Source organism: Poecilia latipinna, unplaced genomic scaffold, assembly GCF_001443285.1.
Source record: "Poecilia latipinna isolate Pla-1442-1.1 unplaced genomic scaffold, P_latipinna-1.0 Scaffold468, whole genome shotgun sequence".
Taxonomy (NCBI): Eukaryota; Metazoa; Chordata; class Actinopteri; order Cyprinodontiformes; family Poeciliidae; genus Poecilia; species Poecilia latipinna.
The window spans coordinates 314,929-334,100 of record NW_015113084.1 but is presented as its reverse complement, the minus strand read 5'-3'; the positions used below and the strand labels follow the sequence as shown (position 1 = coordinate 334,100).

General features: G+C 36.2%; 3 protein-coding genes across 6 annotated transcripts in view; 1 reads left to right on the top strand and 2 right to left on the bottom strand.

Moving 5' to 3' along the window:
• Positions 1-612: 612 nt before the first annotated feature.
• Positions 613-6,077, bottom strand: serpina10b (serpin peptidase inhibitor, clade A (alpha-1 antiproteinase, antitrypsin), member 10b). The gene is made up of 5 exons (XM_015039373.1): positions 6,013-6,077; positions 3,896-4,531; positions 2,996-3,269; positions 1,989-2,136; positions 613-1,745 (listed from the first exon to the last, which is right to left on the bottom strand). Exons 2-5 carry the CDS (start codon positions 4,497-4,499, stop codon positions 1,554-1,556), a joined length of 1,218 nt encoding a protein of 405 aa, XP_014894859.1. The 5' UTR covers positions 4,500-4,531; positions 6,013-6,077; the 3' UTR covers positions 613-1,553.
• Positions 6,078-9,195: 3,118 nt separating this feature from the next.
• On the bottom strand, positions 9,196-15,253 carry atxn3 (ataxin 3). Of its 2 annotated transcripts, none has more exons than XM_015039374.1 (11): positions 15,123-15,253; positions 13,821-13,985; positions 13,264-13,308; positions 13,089-13,174; positions 12,944-13,010; positions 12,784-12,871; positions 11,511-11,640; positions 11,290-11,444; positions 10,846-10,984; positions 10,705-10,757; positions 9,196-9,952 (listed from the first exon to the last, which is right to left on the bottom strand). In XM_015039374.1, exons 1-11 carry the CDS (start codon positions 15,165-15,167, stop codon positions 9,900-9,902), a joined length of 1,026 nt encoding a protein of 341 aa, XP_014894860.1. In that variant the 5' UTR covers positions 15,168-15,253; the 3' UTR covers positions 9,196-9,899. The 2 variants fall into 2 exon arrangements, with proteins under 2 accessions (XP_014894860.1, XP_014894861.1); XM_015039375.1 differs by having other exon boundaries at positions 11,290-11,441.
• ubr1 (ubiquitin protein ligase E3 component n-recognin 1) overlaps positions 15,234-19,172 on the top strand; it is a 31,807-nt gene continuing 27,868 nt past the window's right edge. For 2 of the 3 annotated variants that reach the window (XM_015039369.1, XM_015039368.1), the window contains exons 1-4: positions 15,234-15,388; positions 17,679-17,938; positions 18,518-18,596; positions 18,765-18,875. In XM_015039369.1, the coding sequence (XP_014894855.1) occupies positions 15,320-15,388; positions 17,679-17,938; positions 18,518-18,596; positions 18,765-18,875 (519 nt within the window). In that variant the 5' untranslated portion in view covers positions 15,234-15,319. The remainder of the gene's footprint in view (positions 15,389-17,678; positions 17,939-18,517; positions 18,597-18,764; positions 18,876-19,172) is intronic. The other variant, XM_015039370.1, reaches the window with a different exon arrangement.

Genomic DNA, 19,172 nt, shown 5'->3' with positions numbered 1-19,172 from the left:
GTTGTTCAAAACATGCTTTTTCAAACTTAAAATAATAATTATAATAATTTTAAACTGAAAAAAAGAGTTATACTCTACTCCGGGTGCCAAATAATAAAGAAAAGACTGGTTGTCATTTTGTAGCATAGGGAAACGGAGAGAGAACACACATTTAAAGGCTCTTGTCAACATAAAAATCAATATTTACATGTCTTAACAGTTATATTGATCCTTAGTTGGTGCATATTGTTATGAATATTTTTTACCAGCCAGCAAAAGAACTGGGAAAATGTTTTGAAGTTCTTGACAGCAACATGAGAGTCTGGAGACAGTTTTGAGCACTTACCCTAGTTGGCCAGGAGGCGGCAGTGTATGATTCAACATGATGTTCTATCAACAACACCCGAAATGAACAGCTAAAATTGTTTTATTGATACCAAGAATTTTATTTCCAATTCTAGATAATAGGAGACGATCTCTCAAAAGATAATAAAACAAAGTAAAATGAGTAACACTTTTTTAAAAAAATGGAACTTAGAAAATTATTTATACTATTTTCAATAATTACTGGAAAAACCTTTATTGGCTTTACAACAATTAGTCCCTTCTTATAATTGATTACCTTTTTTTTTGTTTGCCAAGTTTTAACTGGTATTTTCACAGTTTATTCTTGGTGATCAGCTCAAAGTCTTTGAGATTGGAGTGCCTCACTGCCATAACCCCAATCTTTAACTCCATGCACTAATTTTCTACCAGATGAAAGTGCAAATAAAAGATTGCTTTAAACCTAAATCTGTCAGGTGCATAAACAATTTGGGGCTTAACTGTATACAAAAAATAGTTTTAGAGTGAGGGAGACGCCTGCTTTCAGTACAGTATTTACAGAATCATTTGTTTGTGAATTTTTCGGTGGAATGAGACTCCAAATTATTCACAAAGAAATCTTCCTGCTTACACATTTTTAAGTGGAACAAGTCTCCAATTTATTTGCAAAAAGAACAATTTTTAATTGCGAATTTTAATATGGAATGTGATTTCAGTTTATTTGCAAAAACATTGCCTCATAACAAATATTTCTTTGAAATGTGACTACAAATTATTGGCCAAAAAATCCCCCTTATTAATTTTATGTGAAACTGTATTTATTAATGCATATTTGGTTATGAGTTGAAGTTAGGAGCTTTTCTGTTTTTTAGAAGTAGCCCTCAAGTATTTGTGGAGTTTAGCTATTCAGTCGGTTGTGGTCCGTAATTCCTGTGAAAACTTTAGTGAAGTGACCACTGACCTCTAAAATGTAAACTATCTCATGCATTGCTTAATTTGTCATGGGAATGTTTTTAATTAGGTTTATCTTAAAAATGGGACCTTGAAAGTTCACCAAAACCTTCTGTCAGTAGCTGTAAAGAGGCGTTAGAGTCAGACAATCATGGAAAATACTGATTTAAGTTCAAAAGGTTATATTTGATTTACTAAGTTTGACATAAAAACTTACTGAAACCCGGTAAAGCATGGACAAGTGATGTTTTAAAGAAAATACATCAACTGACTTCTCCAGAGCTTAAACTGTGCAGTAATTAGTTGCTGGAGGGGTTAATAACTCTCCCCATGAACAAGAGGCAGTTGGTGTCTTCGTGGTATATGAAAAAGAAGAACGGCCTGTTGATGACGAACATCTTGGGCAGAGAGTAGGGAATGATGCCGATTGTGGTGCTCGCCGCCGCGGTCGTTCCCGTCTCGTCCACCTCAACCACAGCTTTGTGCAGGACCTGCAGGTTTCACAGCAGGAATAAACAGTAAACACAGCGGATGTTACAACGGTTTATCACAGCGTGTTCAAATAAGTCATTTTCTATCAGTGGATGACCCATATAAGCATTAAATGCATGTAACTCGATAAATGATGAGAGAAAATGGCTCAAGCTTCAGTGGCAGGTTTTTATTTTAAATGGAAGGTGTCAATTGATGATCTCTCCAAACGTGGTTAAAACATGGAGAAGTTTCTAACTAACCTCTGAGATTTTAAGGCCTGGTTCCATGCTGAGGTGTGTAAGGTTCGCTGAATTACTGAACAGGCTGGTCATGCCCATATCTGGAAGAAGAGCCTGCAGGGAATATTCCTCCGCCATCTTGAATTTTGGCATGTTGACTTCCAGCCTCCTACAAAGAGAACAAGACATGGCGTGTTTATTAAATGTTAAGTTTCATACACTTAAACAAAAAAGCAAGATTCAAGCGTTTTTAAAAGCATCTTCAAGTATGTTTTCAAACTTTTGCAACACCACAGTTCGGAGATAAAAAATGGACAAAAAAAAAAATCAAATGTAATGTATTACTCTATTTTACAGCGGGGACAGGTAATCTGAAATGTAGGAAAATGTTATGTTTTGAAATGTCTCTTTCATACATATAGACCATCAGAGAACAGCACACTAATTTAACAAAGAAAATTACCTAATTTCAATCATCTTTAACGTATAAAATACAAGTCATGCTTTATTACGCAGAGCAATAAGTCACTGAGAAATTAGTAATAATAAATATTCATTACACTGAAACAATCCAGACAAATCGTGTTAAGATAAATGTCCTTTCTCCTTAAATTAAATGCTTAAACACACAAGATACAAACAGAAATATAGATTTTCTTGCTACATTTTCTGCAATTTAACTAAAATAAATAATTTTTGGTGATTCCAGCAAACCTAAAAGAAGAAAAGCTTGATCTGATTTACTAGTGAGAAAAAAATGTGTGTATTTTTATCCAGTTTCAACTGTAAATAACCTTTTCCAAATTTTAATCTTCTAATCAAACGTTAAATTGCATGTTATCCCAAAACTGTTCAGTTAAAATATCAATGACTTTCAAGGACTAGAAGCAAAATGTAGTGCTTTAATTACTGATTAAGCACTAAATCTCAGTTTGTTTGTTTTTTCCACTTTCAGTTTTTTTTTTTTATTGTGAAAACCGCAAATTCACATATGACGACTAAGCAAGAATTTCACAGTATGAACGTACGTTTTGCGGAGGTCTTTGACCCAGCTCTGGAACTTCTCGGCATTGATCTCATCATCAATCACAGTGTAATCGATACCGTTGTTTGGTAGCAGGATAAGCATGGAGACGCCTTCCTGGTATGGCAGCTTCAGCAGTCTGGCTCCCAGAGGAACATCCTCCGCAGTGTAGAACTTGTCCTCTTTGACCATCATGGGAACTTGCAGTACATTGTAATTATCGATGTGAAAGGGAGCGTCTCTGGTCAAATCGGAGTTAAAAGGCGACTGCCAGGCACCTGGATTGGGAACAACACGGTTAGCTTGCATGTAAACAGTTAAAGTTAGACTCAAAAACAAGTCAATATTTTTTATTCTGTGGTGGAGGGTTAGACCACGCTGAAATAATAATTAAAAAAAGATTATGAGAATTAAGTCATAAAGTTATGAGGATGAGTCGAATAAGATCGAAATAATAGGAGAATAAAGTCGCGGTAATACAAAAATAATGTTGAAATAACAGAACAAGGTTGTAAAGTATTAGAATAAACTCATAAAATAGTAAAGTCAAGTAAGGTCAAAACAATAGGAAAATAAAAACGCGTAGTATTACAAGAATAAAGCCATACAAAGAGAATATAGTCGAATAAGGTCAAAATAAAACAATAATAAAGTCATATAGCATTAATAAAGTCATAAAATTACAAGAATGAAGTCGAATAAAGTCAAAATAACAGGTTAAAGTCAATATTAGAAAAATAAATTTTACTTAATTTTTTACTTTTTATTTGATCTGATCACATCAAATAAAAAACTATTTCTGAGTTGTTGTTTTATTTGTTACTTTTTATTATTATTTTTTTTTTTTACTTTTTATTTATTTCTGAGTATGGTCCTAATACTCCATCATACTCATTCATCTTACCTCGGAAGAAAATGCTGTTGATCAGCAGGAGCTGAGTCGTTTCATCAAGTGTGGAAACCATTTCGGTAATTTTATCCTGCGTCTTCTGCCTGACGTATTCGTTTACGTAACTGACGCTCCCTTTCGTGTCCGCAAAGTCCACGCTTTTAACTTCGGCGTGGAAAAACGTCCTGATATTGTCCTCAAACACATTCTGGACCTCCAGCTGCTGACGGACAAAAAGCGCCATGTTCTGGTCCAGTTTCAGAGAGCCGTTCTGCTCGATGTTTTCCTGAAGGAGCTGGAAAAGCCTCGGGATGAGCTCCGGCTGGTCGGCCGACTCCAACTGCTCCAAGTTCAGTACCCTGAGGATCTCCTGGTGCGTCACGCCGCCAGACGCCATCAGCAGGGTGGCGAAGCTGGTGGAGATGCTCAGAGGAGAGAAGAAGACGTTCTTGTCGTGGTGGCTGGATATTTTTCTGTAAAGGTTCATGGCGAAGTCCATGTTCTTGTAGGACAGATGGGAGATGGTGACGTTTGGAGGCGCTGCTGGATGGACAGGAGCCACGTAGCACAAGCAGGTTAGCAGGAAAATAAGCGGCATTTCCAGTTTGTGGGTTCCCATAGCTGGAGTAAGTTAAGGTTTGAACTCTGAACCTGAAACAGAAAGATGTTTTAAGTGCAATAATACAAAATATTACCAAGTGTTTTCGTCTAGTCACTCTTGGGTCACTTTACTTTGAAAACGCTTCCTGTGTTGTAGCAAGTTTAGCAAATTAATTACACTGCAAAAACACAAAATCTTGCCAAGTAGTTTGGTTGAATTTCTAGTTCAAATATCTTAATACACTTGAAATAAGACAAAACTTAAGGAATTATGGACTTAAAACACACATGTATATCTTTCAGGAATGTTACTTGTAAGTTAGTTTTATTTTCCTTAAAGTGTACTAATATATTTGCACTTGTGGACAAATGAGCAATACTTCAAAAACACAATATTACAAAATATTTTAGTTTCTAGTGGAAATATGGAAACTAAAAATTACAAAACTTGTACAGGAATTATTTTCTTGAAAATACCTCCTATAAATTACTGAAAAGTTACTGGTCAGTTAGTTTTGTTTTATCTCAAGTGTAGAGAGAAATTTGCAAAAGAAACCGGCTCAAAATACATTGTAAGAGTTTGTGTTTTTGCAGTTCATTAATTAGCAAAACTTGCTAACGTCCTGGAAGCTTTTTCAAAGTAAAAATGACCTAAATCCTGTTATTACTGCTTGGAATTGATAGATCCAAAAAATTTAAAAACCGGATGCCTTTCTTTTAATAAGTTTTCAATCAACAAATTTTGCTCAAAAGCATCTTTGATGCCTGCAAAATCTGCTTTTTACATTGCAGACAACCCCAACAAAATCTTACCGAGTATTTTTAGTCCAGTTTTTTACTGCAAATATTTTAGTTTCATCTTATTTGTACTAGCTTAAAAGTAACTTTTCAGTAAGACATAAGCCTGATTAAATAATTATTGAATATTGATAAATATTGTCAGATTTCTTTTGAACTTCTACCAAAACATTTTTTCCATGTTATAAGTTGAAAACATTTCTTCCAAGTTTCCATACGTTGAAAACTGCCAGCGGACCTACAGATTTTTTACTTTTTGAGATTTTTTACTTAAATCCTGTATTTTACTGAAAAGTTATTTAAACGTTAGTTTTGTCTTATTTCAAGTGTGCTAAGATAAGTAACCAAAATACTTGGTAAGATTTTGTATTTTTGCATTGAATGACCCTACATATGCTAGACATAGGAGCCTGTTTAAAATAAACAATCCACTAGCATTTTTCAGTTATAACACTGGGAAAATGTCTTATTAAACAATTTGCCAGTGGAAATAGTATTTTTTTAAAAATCAATATTCAACAATTATTTACTTTAAACAGGCTGATATTTTACTGAAAGTTTCTTGTAAATTATATTAGTTTAATTTCAAGTACATTAAGACATTTCCACTTGACAAAAATACGTGGTAAGATTTTGTGTTTTTGCAGTTCATCTGAAGAGTAAAAAATGTAAATGATCTACATTTACAGAGAAACTATAAATGTATTCCTAGCCCAACTAGCCACCGTACGCACCTTTCAGCTCGATCCAGATGAGTTCTGTAAACTGCTTCTGTTATTTGGGGAAACAAAGTACAAGTATGTTCTTCTGGTTACATATTAACTACAACAAACTTTTAGGGGGGCGGGGGGAACTTTCACCATCATTGTCCTCATTACTCGTAAATGGCTTAGCTGTGATTTACACCTTGTCAGGGGCGGATATACATGGGGGCTATAGGGTGCAACTGCCCCCATGTAGAAGTTATGTCCTTAAAACGTTCCTTAGAAAAACTAATCCCTTGTTTGATTAGAATCACACCAAATCTTACCAAGTTTTTTTTGGTTTAGTTTTTAGTGCAAATATCTTAGTTTTGTCTTATTTCAAGTGTACTAACTTACAAGTAACTTTTCAGAAAGAAATAAGAGCTTGATTTAAGTAATTCCTTAATATTGATTAATAAGTAAAATAGTAAAATTATTAGTAACATTTTCTATGTCCGCCACTGTAGCTGATATTAGTATTTATCCTACCGGGTTTATCTATGTTGGGTTTGCCTCAAAGATAACCAACTTAACTGCAGCTTTAGATGGGAATTATCCAGTTTCAGTATTTTTGGCAGGTATTTTGTTACTGCATGCAAATTAATATTAAAGCTTACAACTTTCCCCATCAAATAAAATTTGACTTATTTGTTGTTTTATGATAAAAGTAGGAACATTATCTGCAAATGAAGCCCATTTCTGCAAAACTAAAAATAGACAAAATAAAAGCCCAACCGGATTGTATTTATGAAAGTCATAATTTTGACTTTCAAAGTCAATATTATGAGATATAAAATAAGAATTATGAGTCAAGTAATAATTTTGACTTTCTAAGTCATAATTATTAGATTCAAAGTCATAATTTTGACTTTTTGACTACTGCTGTTACCGTAATACACCATGTATCCGTGAAGCTAATCTTTAATAGAAGCTAACATTGGCTGGATTGTATCTTAATTATGACTTCTAATCTCTTAATTCGACTTCCTGTTGGGCTTTTATTTTTTTGTTTTGTGGCAGAAATGGGCTTCCGTAGTCACAAGTCATAATAAAAATGCAGCAAACAGTGAATTAATATCACTTTAATCCTGCAACACTGACCATTGTATTAACTGAAAGAATGTGTATCGCGACATGAAACAAACACAACAGATTACTGTAAGAAAGAAGTGATTGAAAACAATGCAATGATAAAAAACACGTTTTATACTCTCAAGTGCATTTAAAATGAAAAAAAAAAATTACAGCCAATCCTGACAAGCAACAGTGAAAACATCAGATCTGCACAGCATGTTCTTTACTTTGAATGACCTCCAAACTTGTTCTTGCTTTCAGAAATCGTGACTCCTAACAAACGGTTTTAATGTGGTCTGTTCACGAAAAACAACCTGACAAAACTCAGCATGGTTATAGTTTTAGACCAGCAATAAACTACAACATGGTTTCCAGACCTGCCAAACGTTTCTGATATTTGATTTCTCAGCTTAACAGATCAAGGAGTTCAATAATTTTTTATCAACACATGACGTTCAAGGACCTTTGGCAACCTCAATAATAACCGAAGCATCAGTGTAAGGCAGTTAAAACCAGATATATATACTGTAAAACCAAACCAAATCAATCTTTTACTGTTTTAGGTCAGTTAGGAAAACCACATTTATTTGTACTTGCTACATAATTTAATCGTTTATGCAATTTGGAAAATCCCAGAAGCATCTGTGGGCTTCCTTTGCAACATTTAAGCTAACAGGAAACACATCTATGGAAGCATTTTAAGGCAAACACTCTGCTTCCTTATGTCACGCCATGAGAAAATAAAACCTTACAAAGACATGAGAAACGACCTGTGGATCTCAAAACGTCTGGTTTTATCATTCGGTCTAATTCCAGACGACTGAAGGTGTTTATTTTGTCAAATGTTGCATGAAAATATCCAGCGTTCATCATAATTAGGTAGAAATCAGGTTCTATAATCTAGGAAATAACGTAATCTGGTGATATTTGTGACTGAAGCTGTTAAAGTGAAAACAGAATTCAACAACGTGGGCTGGAAGCCCACTCAGCATGGAAGAAGTCATTACTCCAAAAGTAACATAAAAAGCTGCAGGAGGGACCGGTGCACTTCACAAAGATGGCACCATGTTGAAGTATCAGAAAATAAAACTGCAAAAACAAAATCTTACCAAGTATTTTTGGTCTACTATCTACTTTTTAGTGAAAATGAGAAAATTAACTTACAAGTAACTTTTTGAAGACATCCCCCCTCCCCCCCAAGTCAATAATTACTGAATATTGATTTTAATAAAAGTATTTCTCAAAAATTATTTCTACCAGTGGAAACAGCACTTTTTCATTAAGAAATTATTGACTTAAACAAGCTTCTGTATATTAAAAGAATAATTTTTTTAAGCTAGTTTTGTCTTATTTCAAGTGTAAGAAACCAGACAAAAATACTTGGTAAGATTTTGTGTTTTTGCAGTGTTTGGAAGACCCCCACTGCAAAAACACAAAAAAAATCTTGCTAAAAAGTAACTTTGTAGCAAGATGTAGGTCCTTTTTTAAACAAGACATTTTTCTCATGCTATAAGCGAAATAATCTGCCAGTGAACTAGTACGTTTTCATTAACATTAAGGAATTATCTACTTTAAAAAGTTCTATATATTGTTAAAGTTACTTGTAAGTTGGTTTCAAGTGTACTAAAATATTTGCTCTCCAAACTAGACAAAAAATATGTGTTAAAATTTTGTATTTTTGCAGTGAATGACCCTTAAAATGCCACCACTGTGTATATAAAGTTGGTTCAGTTGGATAAGAAAACATTTGATTCCTGATTTCAGTACCATAGAAAATGTTTCAGCAGATTCCTGCAACTATTGTTAGAAACTTCTGGAATGAAAGTAGATACCAAAATATCTCGTTATTGTGGTTTTTAGGAATTTGTTTTTGTCCCAACTGACCTAAAAGAAAAAAGATTTGATGTCAGAAAGTGAGAACTGAAAAAATGAGAACATCTAGTTTCAACTTTATGCTACTTTAATGGTCAAATTTGTGCAAGTGGTTTGGTAGCTGTATAATCTAAGTAATAATATTCCGACATATAACAAACGGAGTATTTCCTTCTTAGCTCACTAAGTGCTTCATGAGAGATTCTAAAGGAACGTTGTAGAAAAAACTGTACTGTCCACACTGGACCCTTTACTCATTTAATGTCTACTCGTACATTTAAAGAAAGGAATAAAGTGAAAACATCGAAGACGAACTGTGTTCTGGGAGTAAAACCATCACTCAGATCAGGAATAAACAATCAACAGATGTTAGTGTTTCAGACCCAAAGACACTTTGGTGCGGTGAGAAATGGTTGGATTATTTCAGACTATAAAGGAGTTGTGATGGATTAGGTCTCCTAATCATTTCTTTGTTCCACAAACCAAACCCAGGAGGGTTTGTCGTCGCCTATAAAGCTTTTTCTGTCCAAAACCTTGGTCTCGTATGGCTTTCATAGAATGCCTATCTTATTTTTCTTTTTACCTCCAAAACTTGCATGTTTTTTTGTCTTTCCAGATCTTCCTAAAAAAAACTCCGAAAGAACTGGAATAAAAAAAAACTGTATACAATAGAAAAGAAGGCGCCATGGTAAAAAAAGGCAATTGCAATCTTGGATTTACTGCATCATGAGTCCGCTGGAGCCCGAGCGCTTCACCGAGTCGCACCAAAGTGCTGCCTCTTCTTCTCGTCTCTGTGGTCGGTCAGTGAACTAACACAGGAAACCGTGTCCTTACGTCCTTATGTTTGCATATGCAAAAGGTTAGAGGGAGCGAAGCTACCCCAGGCAGGGGTTCCAATCCAGGCCGCTGGTAAACACAAACTTTCCACAACTTCACTGGCTGGACTCTTGCTGTTGGTCTTCCTCTGAGCCGGTGTTTGTTGATCCTGGGTAAAGTCGTGGGCTCAGGTTAATATTTAATGACACTCTTACTCATTGCATTAAACTGCCTCTAGAATATTGGAGAAGTCTTAAGATTGGGGAAAGAAGCTGAAAGTGTTTGTGTTTCAAATTAACTGTTCATTGGGTGATTTCACACCTGATTGGGGACTAAAGTTGCGACTTTTGTTACATTTTCAGCTGCTGTGGTTCTCATTCATGCTTCACTGTCAGATAAATGACAGAGTATTGGGTCCATGCCAAGAAAAAATTAATTACAAAAATACAGTTGAAATAATCAGAGAATAAAGTCATAATATTACCAGAATAAAGTTGTAATATTATGACTTTATTCTCATAATTTTATTGTTATTTTTTCTTGGTGTGGCCCTAACACGGTCGTTTAAACAGATCAAACCAATTTAAAAACCTGTTCCCTTCCTCGCCTGTGGTGGCGCTGCATCAATAACCACCTAAGGAAACGACACCAAAACCTCAGAGGAAGAGAGAGTGAAACGTCCCTCTCCACAAAATGTAAACAAAAATGGAGTAGCAACAGACTATCTAAATGAACTAATTTGTTAAAATTTGTTTTATTTTCTTTTGGGTTTTCAGACTCACTAAACGTCTTTCTGCCACTGAATGTATCAGAAATATTCAGGATCAAGAAATTTAACCCAAAACATGAAATGTGAAAATTTCCATAACTTTTTTCCCCAAAGGTTTCAACATTTTAATGATGCAAAGAGAGTTTCCTCACCTGGATTTGTGTCTGGCTGTTGGGGAATGTTTGGCTGAGCTTGTTGCTGCTGCCTAAAGCAGGAATCAGAGACGATTTTACTCTAAAACGTGTTTTTTAATTCCTCTGTTAGGTGGAGATGAAGAGTCTGCTTCATCCTACCGATCAAAGTAGGCCTGTCTCCTCTTCCTCAGCTCCTCCGCTGTCAGCGTCTCGCTCTGGACTTTTTGTCCTTCATCAGCGCTGCTGGATTTCACACCTAAAGCCTCGCACTCCGAAGACGAGTTGCTCATCACGGCTCCTGAAAAACATGGAAGAGAGAGAGGAGAGAGGGAGAAAGTGTAAGAATACGTTGAAATGTTTGTAAATTTTTTTTGTACATTTTCCAGATGTAAACTCCCAGAGTTCCCTCACTTTGAAACACAAAATAATAAAGTTTGTTCTGAAAATATGGCGGCCATTTTTAAAGCATGCAGGCTTTAAATATGGAGCAAAAACAAAAAAAAGGAAAGGAGGTAGGATGGAAAAAAGGAAGGAAGGAGAGAAATGAGGAAAAATGGAAAAAGTGAAGGCTGCTCCGATAAATGACTCCATTAATCCCGTCACCCTGCATGCTGAGCTGAATAGCTCTCCGAACGTCGGCCTCTTCGTCTTCCACATCCATGTCCTGCCTGCTGAGCGCCAGAGCTCTCTTCAGCTCCTCATCCTCGTCCTCTACAACAAAACCCGCGTCCGTCTGCACCTGAGAGGTCGACGTCCTGCTGGCAGTAAACACCGGCGTTAGCGGTTCTGTTGGGTCGAGACGCCGGCGTGCTGCGGAGACGTACCCCATGCTGGTCTGGGCCTCGTCCTCGCCGATGAGTCTGGGCCGCTGCTGCTGGTGGACCCGCATGATCCCCAGGATCTGCTCCGCCTCGCACTCTGGGAGATTTCCCCGGATTACAAATATGGAATAACCTGCATAAATACAGATTTAATATTTCTAATCTGAACCCGACATGTGAGAGAATTTATCAGGGTTCGCTCAGTAAAATTCACACTGCAAAAATGCTAAATGTTACCAAGTTATTTGGTCTAGTTTATAACTTAGTTAAGGTAAATCACTTGAAATAAAACAAAACTAACATGTAACTTTTCATCAAAATATAAAGGGTGTTTGAGTCAATAATTCCTTAATAATGATGAAAAATACTAGTACAATTGGCTGATTATTTAATTTATAATGATATTTTTCCCATTTTCCAAGCGGAGCTATTGATTTTTCATCAATATTAAGTAATAATTTACTTACAACAAGCATCTGGATCTTGCTGAAAGGCTATTTTTAAGATAGTTTGCCTTATTTCAAGTGTATTAAGATATCTGCACTAAAAACTAAACGAAATTTACTATTCCAGCACCAAAATAAACAAATGAACTAAAGATTATAGTTTCAATTCGTGATTATATGATTATTACTGTTATTAATAATGCATTGTGATCATATTCTACAATCTAGAGCAGCAACAAATAAACTAAAATATAACAAAACTTTATGTTTTGGACTGTCTCACATTCACGTGACTGGCCTGTGAACAAAACAGAAATTTAACAAAAAAAATCCCACAATTTCAGTAGTTTTGCTTAATATTTAAAGTATAACATGATCAATAAGTCTGTGAGGAAATGGGAATAAAATATATTCATTACACTGAAACAATCCAAACAAATTATGTTAAGGTTAATGAGCTTTGAGCTCAAATTAAATGTTTAAACACAAATAAAGTTACAAAAAAAATTCTCAAAAATGTTCTTGCCAAGTTTTCTGGCATTTAGCAAATAGAAATAATTTTGGCAATTCTGCAAAACCTTAAACAATAAATTTTTTGACTGATTTAACTTCAGATAGCAAGGAAAAAAAATGTCTGTCTTTATTAGGGGACTGAAAATATCTGGTTTCAGCTATAAATAACATTTTCTAAATTCAGACTTTTAATCAAAAAATAGATTGCATTTTATTGCTAAACTATTCACATTCAAAGACTTTATACAGAAATCAACACTTTTCAAAACTTAAAAATATTTTCAAGGCTTTCACGCTCCTGATTTATTTTATCGTACCTTCCTGTTGCAGCTGTGCGAGGAAAAGGGCTAAATATGTGTCCGATATCAACTCCGGTCCAGTCAGGAGGGAGTTCAGGTTGAACCACTGCAGTGAAATCAGAGCTTCTGGTGAACTGCATCAACTAGAGTTATTAAAAACTAAAAGGCGGCATCATACCTGCTGTCCCAGTTTGCGTATAGTAAACCAGTGCTCCTTATAGTTGCAAATGAAAGCTTTTTCATTTCTGAAACATAAAAGACTGCATCAGTTTCCACTGAAATGTAAGTTTTAACTTCTTCACAGCTCAGCGACGGCCCCTTACATCGGGTTTATCATCAGCCTCTGGTACTCTGGGCTGTTAAAAAGGATCAGCTCCAAGCCCCACACCCGCAGAGCGTTGCTAATAACCTGTAGCGACCAGCAGATAAACAGGAGCTAAAACATCTGAAGTCAGGACTTTAGATTTACTGGCAATAAGGAGGGATTTAAAGACGTACTTGTATCGAGAAGAATCCACTGTCATCCATGTTCCCTGAGGGTTGCTTTAAACATAAAAATAGAACATTAAGCATGACTTAAAGCTAAAGTATGTAGCTTTTCTAATATATTTTACATATTGTGACAGAATAGTATGACACAGATAATTTGTGAAAACATAAACAAAAAAAAAGTAGAAACAACCAATAAGAGCCTTAGTGCTCCTGCTACACTGTATCCACCAGCACAGCCTGTCATGAATACTAATGCTACTTAGTGTAGCTACAGATGATGGAGAATAAACAGTTTTCCTGTTAAATTCTTTCTTCGCCATTTGCACATTTAACATTGACTATATGAGGTTGTTTGACAGCGCTAAGCCCCTCCTCCTGGCTCTGATTGGTTGTTTCTGGTCAGGAGCATTTTTTCACACAGCAATAGTAGCTCAGGCAGGAGGCAGAGGAGCTCAATTTGTTTACAGATTATCTGCCATGACAGTTTTAACATATATGTAAAAAACGTGTTCTAGTAAAAGTTACATGACGCCGCTTTAAGCTACGTTTTGTCCTCTGATTACCTGTAAAAACGTCCGGTACTCCTCACTGGCCATGCCACCCTCGGCCATCCTCATCCTCTCCTCTTCATCCAGCTGGTGGGCAATGGAGGACAGATCCACGGGGGTGAAGTACTCCCCCTGCAGGAGGTTGTTCAGGCAGTGCTGGGCACACAGGGAGCCTTCTTGCTGCAAAACAAAATAATATTATATAATTATTAGATGCAGCAAAGTTGGCTTGTCATAAAAATATATACACAGTTTACTTAATATTTTCTATTGCGAGAAAATTACAACATAAAATATTAATTCTAACAATTTTATCCTGATTTAAAGTAAAGCTTGCACCTGTGATGGACAAGCCACTTTTTAAAAAATCATTCTTGAATTGCAGTTGGGTGCCACACAAAATCACTCAGAGGGCCACAACTGGCCCCTGGGCCGCACTTTGGACACCAATACAGTAAATACGTGAAATTATCAAGATATATTATGTTGTTGTTGTTTTAACATTATTAGCATCAATATTATCTTTATTATTTTTGTCATCACTACTAGAGCTACTCTTCGTAATACTCTTACTTATTGGGAATATCGTAAGCACATTGAATTCAGCATTAGAAAAGAATCAGAGCAGAATGAAAAGTAAGAGGATAAATTATCAAAACTCAACCAGTTAGTTCAATTTTATTCCATACGTCGCAGTTTAACATAAAGTGCTCAACAGAAGTTAAAAATACATACAAGCACATTTTAAAAACAACCAAATAAATACAGACAGCATAAATAATAATAAAGTATAACTAAAGGGCAGAGAAAAATCTATCTTCATAGATAAAAAAAATACTTAAGAAGGCGCACCATTGGAAATTATTACATTTATTCTTACTGTAAACACAGGATGTATCATTTTAAAACGTAGTGATTATGACTTTAAATCAGAGTAACCGATCGATCACCAGATCCCACAGTATAATTTATAAACATCCAGTAGTCTTCAGGAATCAAACTAATCAAAAACATCAAATTAGTGGTTTTATTCCACAGCGACAACACATCGCTTTATTAATGCAACTTTTATTACTAATAAAATCACAGTTTGGGAACCTCAAATAATTAGTTTAAAGCTGTTAAAACTATCTGAAAACAAACTTTTAAGTCTATCTTGTTAGCTGGTGAGCTAGCAGTTAGCATTCAGAACAAACAACAACCCCACAGCTCAGCTAGCAGCGGCAGCTACCGGCTGCTAAACTGACACCGACACTCACACGACGGGTTGCAGTCAACATTTACAGATAAGCGACTCAGATTAAATATTTTACCTACTTTCTCATGAAATATGGAATCCATATTCAGCTTTCTGTCAAACATTCAACTCTGACCTCCACCTCTTCCGCATTCATCAGCTCAGCGACAGGAGACAATCTTTACTGGCGCCCCCTGGTGGTTAGCCTGACTCAGCGCTTTGGAGATTCGCTCAGAACCGCAGATCCGTGTAACAGGAAACGGTCTCCCTATGACGCATGCTCCTTAAACAAGACCTGAACATGGCGGACAGTGAGAAGCCGTCAGAGGGGCTGCAGCTCAGTCAGGTGAGATGTTCTGGGATTAAATTCAGTTGACAGCTGACCGACAATCTAAGGGCAGACCGCGGATTGCACCGAGATCATTTCTGGGAATTTAACGGTCTTTTTTGCTTTGTGACAGAGCACCGTTCCGACTAAGCTAAAACAGCTCTCAGGCTAACTACCAACTAGCCTCAAAGAGCCTCCAATTAAATGTACATAAACGTGTTTATTTACATATGTGAATGGGTTTTAAGCAGGATTCATTATTGTTTTATATTTACTGCTCAACAACCAGTTTGTTTAAGTGTATTTGTGTGTTTTGAACCACAATTAGTTTTAGTTTTATTAATCCAGCTCATTGTTTAGGTTTAAAGCAGCATTAGTTTGAGATTTTTGTCTCTGAACTGTTTATAAATATGCTTTTCAGTTTCGGATGTTTTGCTGGGTTTTGTGGGTGAAAATCAGGCCTATTTTCCGTCATTGTTCTTGTTAATGTTTTTAATGTGAAAGCAAAACTGAATCCTACTGACTTTTTGTTTTAATAGCGATCTAAATTCAGTTGAACTCTCTTGCCAAGAGGCGTTAACACAATAAAACACTTTGTATTTGATAAGGATTTGATGCAGACAGTCTTGCTATTTATCAACTTAGGCTTTGCTCTAACTGAATGTTGCAGTTGAATTAAGATCAGGCAACCTTTTTTTTAATCTTTTGTTGTCAAATTTTGGTGTGAATTTAGCCCCAGTTTTGTGATATTAGCTGACAGAAGTGATATTCAGTGTGGCCTACTGTTGGTGGAAGCTGTCTGCTTCGAAATTCAGAGTGTTGTTTGTTCAGAGATATCATCAAAAAGGCTATTTCATCCTTGCAAATTCCCCTTACTGGGTATTTTCTCTTTAGCGGATCCTTTTCTGAAATCCAGGTGTGAAAATCTATGTGTCAGCCACATTCAAACTCACTTCAATGCCTTTTCTGGCTATTTTTCTGATTGGTTTGAACAACTTCAGGTTTAGATATCAAAAGGCATTGGATTGCTGTCATATGATTGGTTAAAAAATTAAATCAACCAGTTAAACAGATGTACCAAATAAAGTGGCCAATGAGTGAAGGTGGCTGTAATGGTTTAGGATATTTACATAACATCTGATAAATACCAGGAATCACTTTGCTGTAACAGTTTGTCTTTATCTGGTGACAGCCTCATGTGCCGTCATGTTATTTAGTGGAAACCGCAAATTTTAGCCACTTTGGTTGGATGTGAGTAACTTCAAAAGTTCTCCTCAGTACAACTTCTTTGTAATTGCTGTGAATGTCATAGAATAACTCAACTGTAATTTTTACCATTAGTTTTAGTTGATCTACAGTAGGGCTGCAAGTAATGATTATTTTAGTTGAAGATAATTCTGACAATTAATTGCTAAAAAATTGGCACATTCTGCAGATTTTTCAAGTAAACATTTTTTATGCACTTTTAGAAATACACTAAAAGATATAAATAAACAAATAATCCACCATATAAGTAAGAAAATAAACATTTTATAGCATTTTTATTTCAATAATCGATTCATCATGATTAATTGTTTCAGCCCTAATCTGCATGAAAGCAAACACTTGGGCATAACCAGAGTTCCCACAAAATCTGGGAAGGTATAGAGTTTAAATATTCAAAGTATTAAAATAAAATATATGTGCATTTCCAGCCTGTATTAGTCTTGATCCATTTGTCCATTTTTCTATCTACCATCTGTAGACATAATTAGGCCTGTCACAATAAACAATAAATCAATTAATCGCTTGATAAATTAAAACAAACTCAATAATTTCTATCTGCATGATTTATTGTTTTTCTCTTTTCTCTCTTCCTACCGAAATCTGGATGATAAAATTCTTCAGTCTGGTGCTTTAGTCTCTATTTGCTCTTTATTTTGAAGGACAATTTTGTTTGCAGTAACTCCATAATTAATTTTATTTGTTGTTTCTGTGTTGTTGTTGCTTTTTTTTTTTTGTTAACTTATTTTGGATATTTAAAATTTCTTCCAGTTCAAGTGTTAAATATTCATTAGAATTTAAAGTTTGTTGATTTTTGAGGATGCATTCTTGAATTATTATGCCATTACATTGTATTACTTGATTATGGTCTTAAAACAACAATATTATCATTATTGCAATAACTTCTGCGAGAATTTATCATCCAGCAAAATTTGGTATGACAGCCCTGGAAATAATAATTCAAATATGAACAGCTTTGAAAAAAACGCTCATGCGGTTTTGTTTCAATAGTCAACAGGGCGTTTTCTCCTTGTTGTCCCTAAAGGAATGGCTGGAGGCGGCAGATTGCAGGGCGGAGCTGCTGCAGCACCTGAAGGAGCAGGTGCCGCAGATCTTCTGCCTGAAGAAGGAGCTCAGTCCTCCGGAGGAAGAGGAGCTGACGCAGAGGCGGCTCCTTCATCCTCTGGAGTGCTTCCTGTTCGGAGAGGATCCTCAGGAAGGTCGGCAGAAGCTGCAGCAAGGCAGCGCCTCGTCTCAGCTCTGCGGCCGCGTGTTCAAGGAGGGAGAGACTGTTTACTCCTGCAGGTCTGCTCAAAGACTGACAGTTTATTGCAAATGTTATCTTCACCACTGTTCATTCCAGAAAAGCATAAATAAGTATCAGGAAATTTTAAAATGTGATTAAGATGTGTGTTGCAGTGTGTAGTTTAGAGCAGTGATGCACGATATATCGTCTCTAACATCAGTATCGGCCGATAATAACAACCGATGTTGGTTTTCCTCTTTTTGCCGTTTTTCTCTGGTTGTTTTTTTCCCCAAAGGCGCATAATGTAGAGAAATATATGTAATATTATTAAATATCAGTTATCGTCCATAAAGTAATATTAATATTGGATATCAATATCAAGACAAATTTTCATAGTGTCCAGCCCTTAGTGGACGTTATTAGTTAATTGATCAGAACTAATTTTAATCTAATAAACCATCAATTGATAATTAATCATATGTTTGTTGGTTGCACTGTTGCCTTTCTGCAAGAAGGTTTAGGATTTAAATCCCAGCCTGGAGTCTTTCTTAGTGGAAGTTGTTTTTGTCCATTTTTATCAAGTTTTAAACTAAATGATTTTTCTTTGTTTTATATTCATCCTGTTCATCCTGTTTCAGAGACTGTGCAATAGATCCCACTTGTGTGCTGTGCATGGACTGCTTCCAGGACAGTGTGCACAAAAACCATCGCTACAAGGTTGGTGTTAATGTAAATATTTACATGTGCTCATTTTTCTTTGAATCTTGGGTTCTGTTCAGTGATGCTGCTTGTGCCGCTCGGTTCCCACAGAACCCTCTAACTTAATTACTGTTGTGTGTATCCATCATCTCGCCCTCTGTGACTCATCTACTGTTTTTCCCTCAGATGCACGCGTCATCCGGCGGGGGGTTCTGTGACTGCGGCGACGTGGAAGCCTGGAAGGTCGGCCCGTGTTGCTCCAAACACGACCCGGGGGCTGCCGCTGCCATGGTAACGGTGCGTTATGTAACAGCTGTATCAGTGATCCCCAGAACGCTTATTTTCCCATCTTCTTAATGGAAGCTGCTGCTTGGATGTTCGACTCCAGAACCGAGAACTGTGCAGCATTGAACTCAGCGTGGTGATCGGTTTGTTTAGGCCCAGCCGTGATAAGATCGCGCGTCGTGAGCCGCCCCGCAGCTGGGCGTTTCTTTCTTTCTTTCTGTTTTTTTTTTTTTTTTTTTTTCCATAAGCAGCGGGGGGTCCTTTAAACCGTCGGGCGCGTTTTGACACCCTGCTTTTGTTTTGCCATAC